The sequence below is a fragment of the Haliotis cracherodii genome, unplaced genomic scaffold (assembly GCF_022045235.1).
Source record: "Haliotis cracherodii isolate W230 unplaced genomic scaffold, xgHalCrac1.p SCAF_17, whole genome shotgun sequence".
In the NCBI taxonomy this organism is placed as follows: Eukaryota; Metazoa; Mollusca; class Gastropoda; order Lepetellida; family Haliotidae; genus Haliotis; species Haliotis cracherodii.
In genome coordinates, this window is record NW_027266272.1 from 18417193 (window position 1) to 18437107 (window position 19915).

General features: G+C 40.6%; 1 protein-coding gene across 1 annotated transcript; it reads left to right on the forward strand.

Moving 5' to 3' along the window:
- The first annotated feature begins 11607 nt into the window (after positions 1–11607).
- Positions 11608–19233, forward strand: LOC139464483 (carbonic anhydrase 2-like). Its single transcript, XM_071246010.1, has 7 exons — positions 11608–11728; positions 13377–13541; positions 14363–14508; positions 15477–15569; positions 16312–16378; positions 17847–17998; positions 19123–19233. The coding sequence occupies exons 1-7, from the start codon at positions 11608–11610 to the stop codon at positions 19231–19233; spliced, it is 855 nt and encodes a 284-aa protein (XP_071102111.1).
- Positions 19234–19915: the final 682 nt, after the last annotated feature.

A 19915-nucleotide genomic window follows, 5' to 3' on the forward strand; every position in this document is an offset into this window, starting at 1 on the left:
AACTATATAGCCAAGGAATGCTACCGTATCACCAGTGGGATGAGATTAAAAAACTTCCTTCTATAAAACGCTCCCCAGAAGTTAACGCAGTCGTGAAAGATCTGTCTCTCGGAAGTGTATCGATGGGTGAATACCTCAAGACGAAGTACGAGCTATGGCTAGACATGCGAACAACGGACGATGACCAACTACATGGCAGTGGGCGGAGAATAGAAAATGCTAGCGAGGGTGCCACCATACAGATAACGAAGCTTCAGGAATCGGCTGGTAAATTAAACATATATTTGTACGTGATTATGGATGCGCAACTTAATATACAGAATGGGAGATTCGTGCAAGCAATCTATTAATAATCTTTTACCTAAAGATCCGCACTGCGCTATCATAAGCGGGCAAACGGGCTGTGGAAAAACAGCTTTTATTCTAGATATTTTAGAAAGTCATTATCGGGACGTTTTCGATCATATTATTATTCTGTGCCCGACTATAAGCGTTAATAAAACATACTTATCGAGAGATTGGGTAATGAATGACGCCGGGGTACACAGAGTCGATCCGGGCGATGGTTTACAAGACTGTCTCCGAGTATGTCACGAAAAATACAAAGGAGAATCAACCCTTTTCATAATAGACGACTGCAGCGCGAGTAAAGAATTAACAAAAAAGAAAGATATGCTTTCGTATTTAGCATTCTCCGGACGGCATACTCAACATAGCGTTTGGGTACTTACTCAAAAATACAACTCTGTCCTGAAAGATCTCAGAGAGCAGACCAAATGGGTAGCACTGTTTCATTGCAAAGATCGAGATTCATTCGAGGAATGTTTACGCGAAAATGATGTCATTTATACCAAGCTCGAACGAGATAAAGTCAGAAAACTGTTATCGGCAACGAAGCACTGTAAACTCGTATTAAAAACTGATCAACCAGCTGCTTATGCAATTGCTTAGCAAAATGTAGCAAAATTATAGCAAATATAGCAAAAATATGGCAAAAATGTAGCAAAATTATAGGAAAATTATAGCAAATATAGCAAAATTACAGCAAAAATACGATAAGTTGAACATTAGCGGTTAATATGACATAAAATGTGGTTCGCAATCCTCATTCTTTCGCAACAGTTCATTATTACGTATTTTATTGGATATGCCATATTATATTATGTTAGACTTAAATATCTCCTTAGGTATTACATTATGGAATGCGACGAACTCATCGAACAAAAGCTCAAAGAATCTGAGCCTGATCAAAATGTAGATAAATCTTTAGATAAACATAAAGAAAGACACGCGGCTTTGGTAGCTGGTGGTAAATGTTCCCAATATTTGGGAGAAAATTATACCATCAAAAAAATTGATAACCGATGAAGAGATTAAAAAACTGTATGCACGTTACGAGTCTAGACTGGGAGCTACCATGACTAAAACGATAGGGTCGGCTATGTTACAACTATACACAGTCGTAGCTAGTACGTTTCTCCCTATCCCGGCCGAACATCGTATGTATTTATGCGAATCTCTAGAGAAAGACCCATTCATCGAACACGCTATAAGCTCAGTGAGCTATGAGTTTTATCATAGATACGGAATGTTTTTAGCTCCACTCACCACAGCTTTAATAACGGCTAGGTATTGTCAATTTAAACATACGTGCCCACTTAATAATAATGGAGACTCAACAGGTGACACCACAACAGATTGTGAAAGAGGAAATAACTGCACAACCACAACAGATTGCGGAACAACGAGTGAATGAGGAACCACCACCAGTGAATGAGGAACCACCACAAACACAAAAACAACCCAGAGTTACTAAGAACCCCCCAAAAATAGCGGCAGGAAGAATGGGAGGACTGGCGCGCAAAGCGAAATTAATAAATAATTCAAATATTTATCCGATTAAAACATGGGCACTAGTAGGAGTTGCTGGTATAGCGGCTGTATGGTTCTTTTATAAGACCGGAGAAGAGAAAACGTCACCCCCGATGCAACAACAAGTTCAATTAGAGGTTAGTCCTCATATAATGCTATAAGAAGCATGACTACTCCAGTTACAGACGGTAAAATGTTGGTAAACGCAACTTATCATTCAGCGGTGGTCACCGGCTTGGCCATTGGCTATGCTCGTATGGCTAAAATGATTACTAAAGCCACACCTCCCAAGCTAGATTTTAATAGTTTTGTCATCGGTATGATGGTTCTGGATATTGGATTGTCTATGGCAACGAAGGATATGCTCATCAAACAAGGGCTTATCCCGGAAGACATAATGAAGTAATTAAACATTTGAATATTTTATATTATTGAACATTTGAATATTTTATATTCATATAATATGGCAACAATTGCGATGATGGTCGGTGGAGCTATTGTTAATGCTCTAGCTTTTTCGGGGAGTAATTATTTATTTTCTAGTATGAGGGAATCAAACGCTAAAGAAGTTGAAGAGGAGCGTAAACAACATAATGAAGCAATGGAACAACTCCAAGCAGCCCAGTCACAATATACGCAGCAGAGAATGAAGAGATTAGACTTTATTCATGAAAAACTGCTTCAGAAAGGACATTCAATTCAAACGTTTAAGGATGTCGAATCTGCCATGCACGAATACTTCCTCATTTATGGGAAAAAACTCGACCCAATACCGAGACCAACAATGAGTCAGATTTATACACCGTCAGAGGAACAAAAGAACCGCGAGGTCACATTTGTGATTATGGGATTATCTGCTCTATTGATTTTCAGCTATACAATAGCTACGCAGTGACAGCTGTGGCTATGCATCACTACTGTAGCTGTGATTTGCATTTAGACAAATGATATGATAGATGTATAAACCATGAATAATTGCAAGTTTACACTCATGGGTAAGACGACTCTATGTAATCGACGCTGTGTTGATATTATTTACTGCGGCATACACAATTATTACATCAGACGCGGAAACATAAACTATACATGTTCTGTATGCGGGATAGGGGTCAAAGGTCGTTATTGTTTATGTAAGAAACACGGTGCTGATAGGGTCAGGAACCAGATTATTTATGCTAGGAAGAGAGATTACATCAATGAGAGGAATAGGTTGGGGAGAATACGTATTTAGATATATGAAAACAACCAATTAGACATTTGTCTCATTTTGCATATACCATTCAACCACAATGGTTTTTGTCAGAGAGTTAAAAGCTATGGCAAAGCAACGTGGTCTACGTGGATATTCTCGAATGAGAAAAGCTGAATTGATTACCTTACTCGGTTTGGAATACAACAAACCCCAGACTGTTAGAGAACTCAAAGCTCGAGCGAGAAACAGTGGGCTGAGAGGTTATTCTCGAATGAGAAGAGATGAATTGATTGCTTTACTAGATAATAATGATGATGATGATGATATTCAACAAGAATTAATATTTGTACTCACATCCGCCGGCGTTGGTAAATAGCTAAGAGCTTGGAAGATGGATATTAATTCCAACATGGAAGTTAACGATATTAAGCCCATCATATCCAGCAAAATTAACGAGGAGTTAGATGATTTACATAGTATAAAATACCAGCTGACGATTAAAATGTTATTGAGTAAAAGTAACACAGACGATAGCATCGAATATACCGAACCATACTTCCGTAGCAATCAAGAAGTTATAACCGAATCCGATACTATAAACGCATCATTAGATACATCAATTCAGAGGATACAGGAAACTTTAGAACGCTGGACTAATAGAGGTTCGGGTTGGGGTGTGGATAGAATCGATAGTTTATATTTAGATATAGCAAATTATATGCCCTTCAAAGGTGGATCTTATATAGATTTACCCCCGTATTATAAGAAGAAAAAAGCCATAATTAACGTAAAAAATAAATCAGATGACTGTTTAAGAATGATGATAAGATCTGCATTGTTCCCCGTAGACAAGCATCCGGAAAGACGTTCTAGCAATCCCCAAAACGATGGACTCAACTTCGATGGTATAGACGAACCTACACCAATATCACAAATTGATAAGGTGGAAAAGCAAAATAATTTAGCTATAAATGTTTTCGGACATTCTAAAGGAATTGTTGTACACAGGATAAGCTCCGCTCCGGAACATATTCCTAGAATCAGTTCATTTTTGATCGAAAAAGATGGAAAATATCATTATACGTGGATAAAGAGTTTAAACAGGCTATTATACGATCAAACAAAACATGCTAGAAAGAAATATTTCTGCGAAAGATGCCTACATGGGTTCAGCAGACAAGATCTATTAGAAGAGCATAAAGAAGACTGTAGAGGTGTTGGACAGACCGCTATCAGGATCGATATGCCTAAAGAGGGGAAAAATATATTAAAATTTGAACATTATTGTAATCAAATGCCAGTGCCGTACGTAATTTACGCCGACTTCGAAGCGCTTATCAAACCCATAGAAAATACCAACCAAGATAATAATCAAGGTAGTAGTTTTACGTACAAAACTCAAGAACATATTCCTTGTGGGTTTGGATATATAGTTGTAAGGTATGATGGGAAAACAAACACTCCTGTGATTTACAGAGGTCCCGATGCAGCGGGAAAGTTCCTAGAATATCTACAAAACGAGGAGAGAATAATCAGGGAAAAATTATCATGTAAGAAACCCATGTGTATGACTAGGGATGATTGGAGGGCTCATAAGAAGTCAACGAGTTGTCACGTTTGTAATAAACCCCTGGATGGGGATTCCGTAAGAGATCATTGCCACGTCACGGGTAATTATCGGGGAGCCGCTCATAACGAGTGTAACTTGAAACTAAAAATGAATTCTCAAACAATACCCATCCCCGTTGTGTTTCATAACCTTAGGGGATACGATTTACATCTCATTATGCAAGCTATCTCAAAGACCGACGGCAGTTTAACGTGCATTCCTAACAATATGGAAAAATACATATCGTTCTCGTTGACTAAACCTATACATTATAGGGACAAGGATGGGAAATCTAGAATAAAGCAAAGTAATGGGCTTAGATTCATAGACTCCGTACAGTTTCTGTTATCTTCCATGGACAATTTAGCTAATGCGAACAATCCCGATGACTTCGCGGTAACAAATCAATATACCGATAAGATAACTCGTCATTTGTTGCTGAGAAAAGGTGTATATCCTTACGAATATATAGATGATTGGTCTAGATTCGACGAAACTAAACTACCACCCCTCGAATCATTCTATAGTAACTTAACAGAATCTAAAATAACAGATACCGATTATGAACACGCTCTGACGGTCTGGGATAAATTAGGTTGTAAGAATTTAGGTGATTATCACGATCTGTACTTAAAAACCAATGTACTGTTACTCGCCGATATATTCGAAATATTTAGAAAGACGTGTTTAAAACAATACGGCTTGGACCCGGCATGGTACTATTCCAGTCCCAGACTATCGTGGGATGCATTGTTGAAGAAGACCGGTGTAGAACTAAAACTACTCACAGATTACGATATGCACTTGTTTATTGAGAACGGATTAAGAGGTGGTATATCGATGGCAGCGAAAAGGTATTCTAAGGCTAATAATAAATTAGTGGAAGGATATGATCCGAGTAAACTTGACACGCACTTATCATATCTCGACGTTAACAATTTGTACGGATGGGCTATGAGTCAACCTTTACCCACGGGTGGTTTTGAATAGGTCAATGAGGTCAATAATATCAATGTGAATGATATCCATAATATCCATAATAATGATGCGAATAAAGGGTACATACTAGAAGTTGACTTGGAATATCCAAGTTCGTTACATAAAGATCATAACAGTTATCCGCTAGCTCCCGAAAGATTAATGGTTAATAAAGATTGGATGTCGGAATATCAACGTTCATTGATGGGTAATAGTAGGTTAGCTAACGTAGAAAAACTCGTACCAAATTTGATGGATAAGACAAAATATATAGTTCACTACAGAAATCTCCAGTTGTATCTATCGTTAGGTATGAAACTAAAGAAAATACACAGAGTTCTAAAGTTTGATCAAAGCCCTTGGATGGAGTCCTATATAAGGCTGAACACAGATTTAAGAAAGATAGCGATTTCGAAAAGAATCTGTATAAGCTCATGAATAACTCAGTAAAACTATGGAGAATCTAAGGAAGCGTGTTGATGTTAAATTAGTCAGATCTAATGAGGAAGAAAGACTCAGGAAACTTATAGCCAGTCCGGCTTTTAACAGAAGCAAGATATTCGATAACGACTTAGCCGCGTTGCATATGCAGAAAAGTAATATAAAATTCAACAGACCGGTGTACGTCGGTATGAGTATTCTCGACTTGTCAAAACACTTAATGTATGACTTTTATTACAAGGAACTTAAGAAGGAATACGGCGATAGATGCGAGGTGTTATATACCGACACAGATTCTTTGTTGATGGAAATACAAACCGAGGATGTGTATAAAGATATGGCAGAAAAAATAGATATGTACGACACGAGCGATTACCCAAAAGATAATCCACTGCACAGCGTAGTAAATAAAAAGGTGTTAGGTAAGATGAAGGATGAATGTGCTGGGACCCCTATAGCGGAGTATGTAGGATTAAGACCTAAGATGTATTCTATAAAAAAGTCCGATAATGGAGAGATAAGAAAAGCTAAGGGTGTTAAGAAGTATGTTGTGAAAAAGCATATCAAACACGAACAGTATAAAGAATCATTATTCAACGGTAGAACGTTCAAACATGAGATGAACTCTTTAAGAAGTTACGATCATAGGATATATGGATTAAGAATGAACAAGACATCATTATCCCCCTTAGATACAAAGAGATGGATTGATAATGATGGTGTAACTACCTATGCTTATGGTTATGGTGGTAATACCGTACCGTCGGGAACTATGAACAATTCTTCTCGTACAAATGCCCTACCCGGTCCATCTTGAAGATAATAAAGAATAGGCTCTCCTTCTTTCGTAACCAATCGACTAATGTTATACGTCTTAAGGGACCATATGGGATCGGTTGCGCGACGTAGGCCTCCCTCGAGTTCACCGGGCTGGTATAAATATCTTACCCTTACTCTATCCGAAAGTTTTCGTTCTTTGCCTCTCCTCGGTGCTGAAGATTCGGAAGTCACGGATTTCATTTTAATCGCATCGGATGGCTTCTTCCCTATTAATCTCGTTACTTCATTATTCAGCGCTGATACAACGGCTGATAATCGTGTCACCCATTCGGTTGATCTCAATCGCTCAGATTTCATTTCGATCCCATACTGATAGCCAAACAAACGTTCCGGTAATGTCCTGTTAAATCTTTCAACGATAGCTTGACTGCGGTGGGCCTCTCTTTCACCAGGGACGAATCGTTGAATCGCATAATCATTTTGGCATAAAAGATTCCCCCTGTAGTGGTGGTATAGGTATATAAATCCGGCTCCAGTGGAAGTGGTCCAGAACCATCATTACCTATACTACTGAAGGACATTAAGAACTGAAACACACAAGGAAAAATATTTATGGATGTCAACGGAGGAACACAGCGTTTCGGAGTATATACTTTCTCCTTCATCAGGTGAATATTATTAAATGCTATGAAACAGAGAACATATATCTGTACCTGTAAGAACAACAAAAGTAAAAAGATAGCAAAGAAGGAATCTCAACAAGAGAAGCCAACAGATAATTGGCGCTGATTACCCCGCCTCCCGTTTGCCCATTGTCCATTTCCCATTACCAATCATTCATAAGTTAAGTTTTGGCTTTAATTTGTCCATCGATAATCAACCATCAATGTCTATTATCTCAACCCTAAAAGTACGAGAATATGTAGTTTACTGAGAAAGAGTTATCCAAATTAATATAATAAGTGTTACTGTTGACCACTTTCTTAATGGCATTGTGGGTTCAAAGCTTTCGGCCATAGAAGTCGTGCCATTTTTCACTTGTCAGAGGAGTACACAAAGTATATGTCATCTGGACTAACATTTTTGGTTCGGTGGCTGGGTTAGATCGCTGACTTTGTGTGCTTGCGATTGGGTGCCTCACTCACAGTGTGGGTTCAAATCCCGGGCGGAGAAAGTACGAGAATCTGTTCTTCACTCAAAAAGTGTTATCCTAATTATAACATTTGCTGTCAAGAAAGCACAATAAATGTATATTCGGCTAGGATGGGTAATAATATCACAGACATTTACGAATATTGATGATGACTTGGAGGAGCTTCGTAACGCACGTCTTCTCAATTCAGGGATTGGTAAATCAAAATGTGTGTGCGCGTGCGTGCGTGCATGCGTGCGTGTGTAAATGTGGGCCTGTTGGATGTCACATAAAACATTCATCTAGAGCGGGTTGGTAGTTCGAGTTGGATTAGCATGTTAACTATATGATCTCCTTGAGGCAGAGAATGCCGCGCATGAATGTATTGATGAGATTCCTAGGTACATGTACATGGGGCCTTTTCGTCCCCAGGAATACCCACAGTGGAAACTTCAATGGGGATAGGGTGTACACAATGTGCTACCTGGTAGATTGTGTGTAATCAAACCGGACAACGTTGGTCTTTGACTGATTGTGGCGTAAAACACAATTATTCCTTTACTTATATCGGCAATTGAATGTTAGTCTTAATTGTTATTGATGAACAAGTAATATATTTTTAAAGAAATCAAACAGTGACATAAGAACTACAACTCTATGTGAGCACGAGTAGCTCTATTGGAATGAGATGAATAAGTCTTAAAGAGTTGTAAGCTTCTTCACAACCGTGTAACTATGAATTGACTTTATTGGGTAATCAAAAAAGAGATAGGACCTAAAATAGCCAAATTTCATACGATTTCACTTGTCCACCATCTTGGATGCAAGGCGAAAACATTTCAGCGCTTTTGAAGCCACTGAGAATGCCCCCTGCAGAGTTGGACGAACATTCTGCGGTAGCGCGGCTGAGTTGAGCAGAGGCTATCAGCAGTATTTCCTGTCCAGGTTATTTAGGTCCGTTGTTTGTTTGTTTGTTTATGTGTGTGTGTGTGTGTGTGTGTGTGTGTGTGTGTGTGTGTGTGCGTGCGTGCGTGCGTGCGTCCGTGCGTGCGTGCGTGCGTGCGTGCGTGCGTGCGTGTGTGGGGGGGGGGGGGGGGGGGGGCGTGGGGGTAAGAGTGGGGGGATAGATGATAGATTTAGCAACAAATAAGGTCATCTTGAGTGGGACGGTATTCGGTGATGGCATAGCATATGAACTATGATTCTCTTTAGGCAGAAAATGAGGATCCACGATGTTCGACCTGGTAGAAGTGTGTAATCAAACCTAACAGCATTGTTGTTTTGACTGACAGTAGCGTCAAAACAAACTCATTCATGTACTTGAACTGAAAGTTCATCTTAATTGTTATGGATAGTCACGGAGCCATTATCCAGAGAACAGGGTGTCATTAGATAGAAATAAAGTAATAATAAGATTACCAGAAAAACGGGATATAACACCCAAGTCAATAAACTTCGCTCATTAACACCAGAGTAAGTCAGTACAAGATTGAAAACTGCCCCATAATTATGTATGACATGCTTGAGTAATTAAAATGAAGAGCAAAACTGATGAAAGTTACCAATAAAGGTGTATAAGTGTTATATCGTCACTGCATAAATAATGAGTGTTTGTCTTTAGTATTAACATTCAAATACGTTATATCTGTTTTAGCGATATTGTCTTCGTTCCACCCGTTAGTCAGCGTTTGTCGTACTATCTCGTACTATAATTGTATTTCTGAAGACATCCCGATACAGTTTTTACGATGCATCACGTCTGCACTAGCGCTTGATAACAGCCTTGTGTTTGGGTGTTTCAGTGGTTTAAATCGCTGCTCTTGATATTGTTGATTAAACTTTGATAGGTATTACTGTGAACAATATAATGTTATATGAGAGGATGACTTTAGAGCGGTAACATACTAATAGTATATAGGATGACATAAATAGAACAATGAGTAGTTCGTACAGATTAGTGTATAGGCAACATTTAATAATTAAAATAATTAAATACAACAACTCCCCTTTTAAGTCCATTTTCCTGATTTATAAGTAAATGCAAGAACACAATCGACCGGAATACAATGTACTGTATAGTTCTTGTCCACTTCCATATGACTATATTGCATACAATAAGCTTTCGGGTCTTTAGATTTGGTTGGCAGCCTAGATATCCATAGAATAGTTTCCCCTCGGAATCTCCCATATCACTGGGGCTCCTCTTCAATTTAAATGGAGTTACTTGTTTCGATTCCGAACCTTCACGTGATTGTGTTTATGAATCATTGTCAAATAGTGGTGACATTAAATCTAGGAAACAATACGCGAAATCGCGCATGCACAGAACTTAACGGTCAAGGCATTAAGTAATCCGCATGCGCAGAACGGTTGATTCCAGTACTTCCGCTAAGCGCTTCGAGTCCAGCGTCAAACGCGGGCCTGTAATCTAACACGCGAGGACTGACCAATGAAATCTGAGAAGAAGAAATACCGGGAGACGCTGTTGCTCGATTGACAATGTCAATCAAGAAAGGGAGGAGCTTAACGGTATCGTTCGTCTCCCAGTAATTTCCGATGTCAAATGACGACGTTATTTGGACGGGAAAACGATGATTTGAAAACGTCCAAATAACGTCGTTTTTCCGTCCAATGACCATATACGGAAAAAAACGACGTTTTCGTGTTTGCAGTGCATGATGCCATATTACCTAGAGACAAGCGACTACACAGCTTATTAAAAGGCTCCATATTTACTATAGACACGGGACTATTTAGCTTATTTGATGATGCCATATTACCTAGAGACAAGCGACTACACAGCTTATTTAATGACGCCATATTTACTATAGACACGGGACTATTTAGCTTATTTGATGATGCCATATTACCTAGAGATAAGCGACTACACAGCTTATTTAATGACGCCATATTAACTAGCGACAACGGACTGTGTAGCATATTTAATGACGCCATATTACCTAGAGACAAGCGACTACACAGCTTATTTAATGACGCCATAATTACTATAGACACGGGACTATTTAGCTTATTTGATGATGCCATATTACCTAGAGACAAGCGACTACACAGCTTATTTAATGACGCCATAATTACTATAGACACGGGACTATTTAGCTTATTTGATGATGCCATATTAACTAGCGACAACGGATTGTGTAGCATATTTGATGACGCCATATTAACTGGAGACAATTTACATTGCTTCTGATGTTGGAATACATTTCTCTGCACGAAATTGCACAGCAATCTTTTGCTGCAGTTGCAAAAATGCAGACGTCTAAATCATATTTGCTGCACTGAGAAAAATAGCAAGGTGATTGTTGATTTACAAGTCTAGTCTTACCTTCAAATAAATATGTACGAATTCGGATCGCCTCTACCTGTTGACCCGAAAAATGTATATTTCGTGAAATTTGATCTAAGAATATAAACGGTTTGATAAATGAGTCATATTTCATGAGGATATTATTTCACAATCTACTCAAGTCAGCCAAATGTATAACCAATCTGTTGCAGAATCCATATTCCCAACTCTCTGTTGTATATATACCCCTGCCTGCACCGTGCTACTCCATTAGACACAGACACTGACGAGTAAAGATGCTGATTCTGATTGTTGTCCTGGTTGTCGCGACCAACGTCTATGTGGCTGCCGAGAGCGCCCTGTGCCCTGTACCTCAACATAAAGTGCATTTCGACTACCACATTGGATCGGAGGATGGTAAGTTGATTTCATCCGACAATATTCTTGTAAGGTAGACTAATTCAACAATGACTTAAATTATACATTCTGATTGGTCTGCCAGCCGTATCACATCGACGTTAGGCCATGATTCATCTTCCCGAGGCAAGAGACTTAACTGACTGTAAAAGTCCAGGCTCGCTGACTTGGTTGATGCATGTCATCGATCCCAATTGCGTGGATCGATGGCCATGATGTCAATCACTGGATTGTCTGGTCCAGACTCGATTATTTTACAGACCGCCGTCATATAGCCGGAATATTGCTGAGTGCGGCGTTAAACAACAAACAAACAAAACAAAAAATCAAATCCCAGATTCGCCCTGATTATTTTCGTGATTTCTCCTCACCATACCCGTGCTGGTGGGTTTCACCAAAGTGGTAAACGTCTAGGACCTTCATTAATTAGGGTTTCCTCCCGCATCCAACTGATACGCTGTGATATGACTGACATACTGTTTTATATGGGGTCTTATATATTGGTCTTCAGCAACGGGATCGAGTGGTCAGGCTCGCTGACATGGTTAATGCATGTCATCGTATCCCAAATGTGTAGATTGGTGGTGTTGATGTCAATCACTGGACCGTCTGGTCCAGATGCGATCATTTACAGACCGCTGTCAAATAGATAAAATATTGCTGAGTGGGGCGTTAAACAACAAACAAACAAACAAACAAACAAACCAAACTCACATTCCGTTGGAAATGAGCAGAACACGCTTACCCTTTTCGCGAACACCTGGTGTTAACACTAATTTTCAGTGACCCATTCATATGATTGTTCTTTACTTATGAACCGCCACCGTGGTCTAGTGGCAGAGCGTCCGCCCGGAGAGCGGAAGGTCCGATGTTCGATCCCGGCCGCGTCATACCAAAAGACCTTAAAAGATGGTACTTGTTGTTACCCTGTCTGGCGCTCGGCATTAAGGGGCTAAAACAAGTACTGGTCAGCTATACTGTGTCTAAATGGGGTATTCATGTTAAACTGCGGCATGGTATCTCAGTGTGCTAGCACTATAAATCGGCATCAGTCCGGACTAGTACAAGCAGCCACACGTACATGCACGTCGCTATATATGTGCAATTGTCTTGGACGCGACGTTAAACCCCATTTCACCTCACCTTACCTCTTTACTTATGAGCAGCAGAAACTCTGAACTTATACACAGCAGACGTAATTCCAACTTATAATATCGTTTTTAGTTTCAACAAAATCTGTAAATGCGCTATTGTGTCACTGGATTGTCTGGTTTGATGATTGGCAACCGTTGTCGCATGGTTGGAGTACTGCTGTGCTGTATCAGGCAACACACACTGACTTACTTTCTGATGCACATTGTGTGAGTGGCGGGTGCTTCCGTAAGGGCAGGACATGCTTACCCTTTTCGCGAACACTCGGTGTCATCACTGATTTTCAGTGATCCATTCGTATAATATTCATCACCAGTTTGTCTTTTACGCCCAATGGAATCTGTTTCTGCGAATAATCTGATTATTCTCGGGCGTGGACGTTTTGAATAACTCTTTTAGGTAAGTAGTACTTTCCAGTGATAGGAACGTCATTTATTCCGTTGCAACATAGTTTTTTAATTCTATAGATTAAAGCCACACTTCTCCCTATTTTCAGATCCTAATCACTGGTCCGAACTGGACAAGGACACCCGCTGCTGTGACGGGTCTAAACAGTCTCCCATCAACATCAGGACTCAAGGAGCAAAGTGTGCCAAGCTAGGCCGCATCCAGTACGAACCCAAACCACAAGGACAAATATCTGGCAATCTGAAAAGAAATGGTACGAATTCATATTTATTTTCGCCCATCAGTTTGGCGACAATTATTATCCCGTAAACACCTCTTGTGACACCACAATATGTTGATATCCAGATAATGTTATATGACCTCCATTGTCAGGTGTATTACTTATATATCTCCATTCTATTATCACATATACAACGAATAAACAAACAAATCTTTTCCTGAGAGACATTTTGTGCTAAATTAGATATAAAAGCGGTGTCCTCGGTATTTGAAAGTGATTCATAAACAGATGTTCATGATGTAATTTAAAAATGAAACTATTGTGGCGAATGGATTCAGGGTATTTATGAGAACAGGATAGAGATAAAATACACTAGATAATCGAGGATGTCTTTCTCAAAGCTCTAACACGCATTTGACGGCAGGCCATGGTGCGAGTCTTGCCTCGTACGAAAATAACACATTTTTTCCTGAGAGACATTTTGTATTTATGAGAACAGGATAGAGATAAAATACACTAGATAATCGAGGATGTCTTTCTCAAAGCTCTAACACGCATTTGACGGCAGGCCATGGTGCGAGTCTTGCCTCCTTCGAAAATAACACATTTTTTCCTGAGAGACATTTTGTGCTAAATTAGATATAGAAGCGGTGGAGATGCTGACGTTACTTTCTCGAACGCCTTGTGTCCTCGCTATTTGATAGTGATTCATAAACAGGTGCTCATGATATAATTTAAAAATGAAAATATTGTGGCGAAAGGATTCAGGGTATTTATGAGAACAGGATAGAGATAAAATACACTAGATAATCGAGGATGTCTTTCTCAAAGCTCTAACACTCATTTGACTGCAGGCCATGGTGCGAGTCTTGCCTTCTTCGCAAAAAATCGCCTCGTGACGAAGGACATGCCTTTCACTGACGGCGAGTACGTCCTGGACTCAATGCACTTCCACTCTCCCTCGGAACATCTCGTCAACGGCAAGCACTACGATGGGGAGGTAAGGGCACACCAATTCCGATTGTTGTACTTTTAACTATCTGTTTCATTGAACATTTGCTTGTTAACCATCTTGACATAATCTCTTCATAACATACTGTTCAATCCAGTGGGGTAGTCGAGTGGTTTAAAAATACTCGTCTCGCAGAATTCCTGTGTTCGATTAGCCACAGAGCACAATGCATGAAACCTATTTCTGATGTCCGCTGCCTATATACTATTGAAATATTGCTAAATGCGGCGTAACACAGTAGTTACCCACTCCTCTAATCAAGAGAAGCGGTTTAGGCCGAGAACATTTTAAGTAACCTGCAGCTTTGTCTCATGGTCGTGAAAGTCTGTTACAGGTTCAACTGTGTTAGAATTAAGGATTATTGTATTCACCAACACTGACCGCCAGACCAATTAAATCTCCTCTTACGACAGCAGGGGGCACGGGTGGCCCAGTCGTCTAAGGCGCCGCGATTCGCTGTGCAGAGTTGCGTCCCCTGGACACGCCAGAAACTTATGATTGAGGGTTCGAATCCCGGTTCGCCCCGTTTGTTTCTAGGTTTGTCAGCACCATGCCCGTGCTCGTAGGTTTCACCGGAGTGCTAAACGTCTGAGACCTGCATCACTTCGGGCTTTCCTCCCACATCAAGCTGACACGCCGTGATATAACTGGAATAATGTTAAAAGCGGCGTTAAACCCAACTCACTCACTCACTCACTTACGACAGCATACGTTGCTGGGAACCAATAGTCTTACCCGGAATATCTTCCGACCAGAGATGTTACTATACGAAGAGTCAATGAGATATATCTCCTTGTTTAATTCTTCCTGCGCACTTTTGGCAACGGTCGACACCAAACAAAATGTTGCGCTGAGCTAACGCAGATTCCTTTCGATTGATACATGTCTTATGTCAGTTTGGGTGTATGCACATTTATTTCATGATATATAAGCAACATACATCGTCGTGGTTGTAGTTGCATCTGGTTCACTACAAGAAGGAGTATGGGAGTGTTGGGGCGGCTGTAGACAAGGAAGACGGCTTGGCAGTCATTGGGGTGTTCCTGGAGGTAAGATGTTTCAACTATCCCTCCAACTTCCCCCTCGACCACGACAAACTCAGCGTGTATGTGTTACACCCAATCTGTGCAACTGCCCATTGCGTGCATTGGGCAGGCCGTTTGACCAATGCGTGCAATGGGCAGTACAGCTTGACCAATGGGCAGTTGCACAGATTGGGTGTAACATATGCTCTGTTAGCATCGGAATATAACTTTAACTCCGAATTAAAGAAATAAATGTTCGTTAAAGGATTATGTCTGTGAATGTGCAGGCATGTGGACTTCTGCGGCATCCTTTACCCCGTCTCGAATGTAAGTCCGAAATTTGGATAATTTAATTTTCATTTGTCAGCTGGTTGCTCAGTTTGAATAGTTTACATTTACTTGAATGGAAAACTGCGCACAATTATAGAGGAAAGGTATCGTATCACTGCATACTTTTGTATAATATGCTGGGTTTTGTTTCCACAAATGTCTTGTTCAACGTTTACTATAGGGCTGTATTACATCAGAAATACACACATTATTGCACTCGTCGATGCATCCCTTAGTCAAATAGATTTTCAAATAAAATAAATAAAAACACTGAAATGAGACCCGGCTCAATTATTGAAGCAGAACATTGTCAATAGTACCATTTAGTATGTGATATATCTAATGGCATTCATATAAATTGAGGTCAATTTAACCTTGACAAGTAGTGATATTGTTTGTGTCGCGCGACGGTCTCATTCCGATAACCTTCCCGCAGGTAACAGGGGCGTCGGAAGATACTGCTTTCAACAGGTTTGTGGAAGGAGTGGCGAAACTGAAAGGCGGTAGGTATATGGCACAAGGGACATAGTAAGATTTCATCTAGCGTTATTCAAGGCTGTGTGTTGTTTAAAGCCGCACTCAGCAATAATCCAGGTATATGACGGCAGTCTGTAAATAATCGAGACTAGACCAGACAATCCAGTGATTGATATCATGGGCATCGATTTGGATACGATGACATGCATCAACCATGTCAGCGAGCCTGACCACCCGATCCCGTTAATCGCCTTTAACAACAAGCACAGTCGCCTGTAACGGCAAGCATGGGTTGCTGAAGACATATTCTACCCGGATCTTCATGGGTACATATACAACGGTTTATGGTGGTTGTATCCAATGAGGCCTTTCATAAGGTTTTTTAGTGAGTGAGTGAGTGAGTGAGTTGGGTTTTAACGCCGCTTTTAACAGTATTCCAGTTATATCACTGCGTGTCCGCTTAATGTGGGAGGAAAGCCTGAAGTGATGCAGGTCTCAGACATTTACCACTTCGGTGAAACCCACGAGCCCTGTTATGGTGCTGACAAACCTAGAAACATAATCGGGGTGAACCGGGATTCGAACCCACAATCATAGATTTCTGGCGTTCCAAGGGACGCAATTCTGCACTGCGAATCGCGGCGCCTTAGACAAGTGGGCCACCCGTGCCCCCAAAAGGTTTTTTAGCGACAATGGTATGAGATTAATAGTCAAAGGCATGATAGCATCAAATGATAAGCAAACCTCTCTTATTTTTTCTTTTCGAATACACATGATGTGTGCTTGTTTGCGAAACGCCACATTGAGCAGTATTCCATTAATGGTACATGTAAATTAGCAATGTGAATACACAAACATCAAGTGTATATTCAAATATCTATCACTGTATGGGCTAAATCCTTAGTACACGATAAGTAAGCTTCAAGTGGATTTCTCTGAGAATATGTATTACCGATTTCATAAAACTGGCCTTAGGAGCAATATATATTACTGTTATTTTATATTATCTTGCCAAGCGTTGCTTAAAGCGTTTGCTCATGCCGCTAATGACTAGAGTTCGATCCCGTAAAGATCCGGGGTAGAATAGGTCTTCAGCAACCCATGCTTGCCGTAAAAGGCGACTATGCTTGTCGTAAAAGGCGACTAACGGGATCGGGTGGTCAGGCTCGCTGACTTGGTTGATACATGGCATCGATCCCAATTGCTTGGATTGATGCTCGTGATGTCAATCACTGGATTGTCTGGTCCACACTGGATTATTTACAGACCGCCGTCATATAGCTGGAATATTGCTGAGAGCGGCGTTAAACAACAAACAAACCAAACCAAACCAAACCTTACAAGGGTAAATGTTGGAAGCCCATTTCTGGCACTAAAAGCAGCGTAAGATCACACTTGTCTACTGTCCGTTGATCGTGATAATATATTGTGAAACAGAGATGCCTGATGACATCTTCTCCAGTATTGTGATGTACTTCTGTTACCATGGTGTAGATGGAGCCGAGGAAATTAGCCTGGACCCCCGCGAGCTGCTTATTCTTGATGACGATTACTTCACCTACAAGGGTTCGCTTACCACTCCACCCTGTTCGGAGTCTGTCCGATGGGTTGTTATGGAACTGCCTGTTCTCATCACAAAAGATAGGGTAAGATTTCTTTTGTTGGACCAGACAATGATGAACAACGATCCATGCCTTCGGTGTGGATGACATGTAGTCAATCAAGCCTGACCACCCGATTCAATAAGTCGCCTCTTGCGAGAAACAGGTGTTACTGGCGACGAATTATAAACCTGAATTCCCCGTGTTGGCGAATGTTGATTTGAAACATTTCGTTAAAAAGTTATTAAGGGATATGTAAGCCTGTTGCGTGTCATTGGCTTCATGATATTTACAGCTGATCGATTCCAACCTTGTTTTCATAATATTCAAAATAATTGGAACACTTAAAACATTAAATTAAATTCCACTCTGTTTTGTCGGAGGTTAAACATTGACATTTTAGTACAGGTTCATCTTCGAAATCTTTCACTCAGTTCAACAGTTCAAAATAGATCTCAACACCAATTGTACTGTCAATGCAGGAGTGAGGGAATGAGGTTTGAACAAAATAACAATTATATAACCTTGTGCCAACTAATGTGGAAGGAAAGCCTAAAGTCACAGAGGTCGAAGACATGTACCACGTTGATAATGCTGACAATTGAATGGTCACAATCAGGGTTAAAATGGGATTCAGACCCACAACGATCGGATGGGGGTGTGGTCTAGGGGCGCAACCCGCTCCCAAGACGTCCTGATTAACAAATTGATAGGCCCCTGTCGCGGGGATCGATACATATCTATAGTCTGGAAGGTAATTTAAGGTACCGACGTTTACTACAACATCTGAAAAACTGAGACGCCCAACGCTGACACCGTATTCGTGCGTGCGTGATCCCCGTGCACCCTTTCGAGTTGAGTTGATTAGTTCAACTGTGTCATATGGCCCTGTGACGCAGGGGTAGCATTATGCAGATGGCTGTTACAATGAATGCTCGTTCCACCGTGACGAACAGGTCTGGTTGTTGATGAAATATAGTGATAGCTAAATAGACAGATTTTTTATTCATGCACCGATTGTCTTTAAATGTAATACCCTGTTATGTATGACTGGAGTAGGTCCGATAGTTTTTCAGATATTGTAGTAAACGTCGGTACCTTAAATTACCTTCCAGACTTTACACCAGTCGATGGTGATTCTAACCTGATACATTGTTGCTTTCTTGTAGCTTCGCGTGCTGAGGGATGTTCCAGTCAGTGACGGTAAACCCCTCTACGTTGATACAAACGTCAGACCACATCAACCGCTCAACGGCCGCCCCGTCTACCTCTCATGCTGATGGACACGGCCGGCGTCTGTGAATTGTAACGACACCTAGAACCGACCATTGAATTATTTATAATCATGTCCTCAATTCAAATAAACAACTGTCAAGAACATTGAACACGTGTTTCTCTATTCTGTTTAACAAGAACCAGCATGGACATACGACGTGGGCAACTGTGCTTGTCGTAAGAGGCGACTAACGGGATCGGGTGGTCAGGCTCGCTGACTTGGTTGATGCATGTCATCGATCCCAACATGTGTCAATCACTGGATTGTGTGGCCCAGACTCGATTATTTGCAGACCGCCGTCATATAGATGGAATATTTCTGAGTGCGGCGTTAAACAACAAACAAACAATGCAACGTGGAAGCATGGTGACCTCATCATAATTAATTTGCGTGGCTCGATGCTCAAGGTGCCTGGTCCAGACTCATTTAAAACATCGCCGACATAGGAGACTAAATGGATTCGTTGTCAGGATCGGTGACCTGGTTGATTGTATGTTATCATATACCAGTTGCTTGCAATCTGTGTTCATGGTGGCATTGGCTGGATTGTCTGGCCCTGACTCGATTATTTATAGAAAGCCGTATATATCACGAATATTGCTGAGTGCTGCGTTAAACGACAACTTTTACGTCGCATGACGCTCTTTGAAATCTTCTTTGAAAGAGCATGCACGATTGTACCTAAA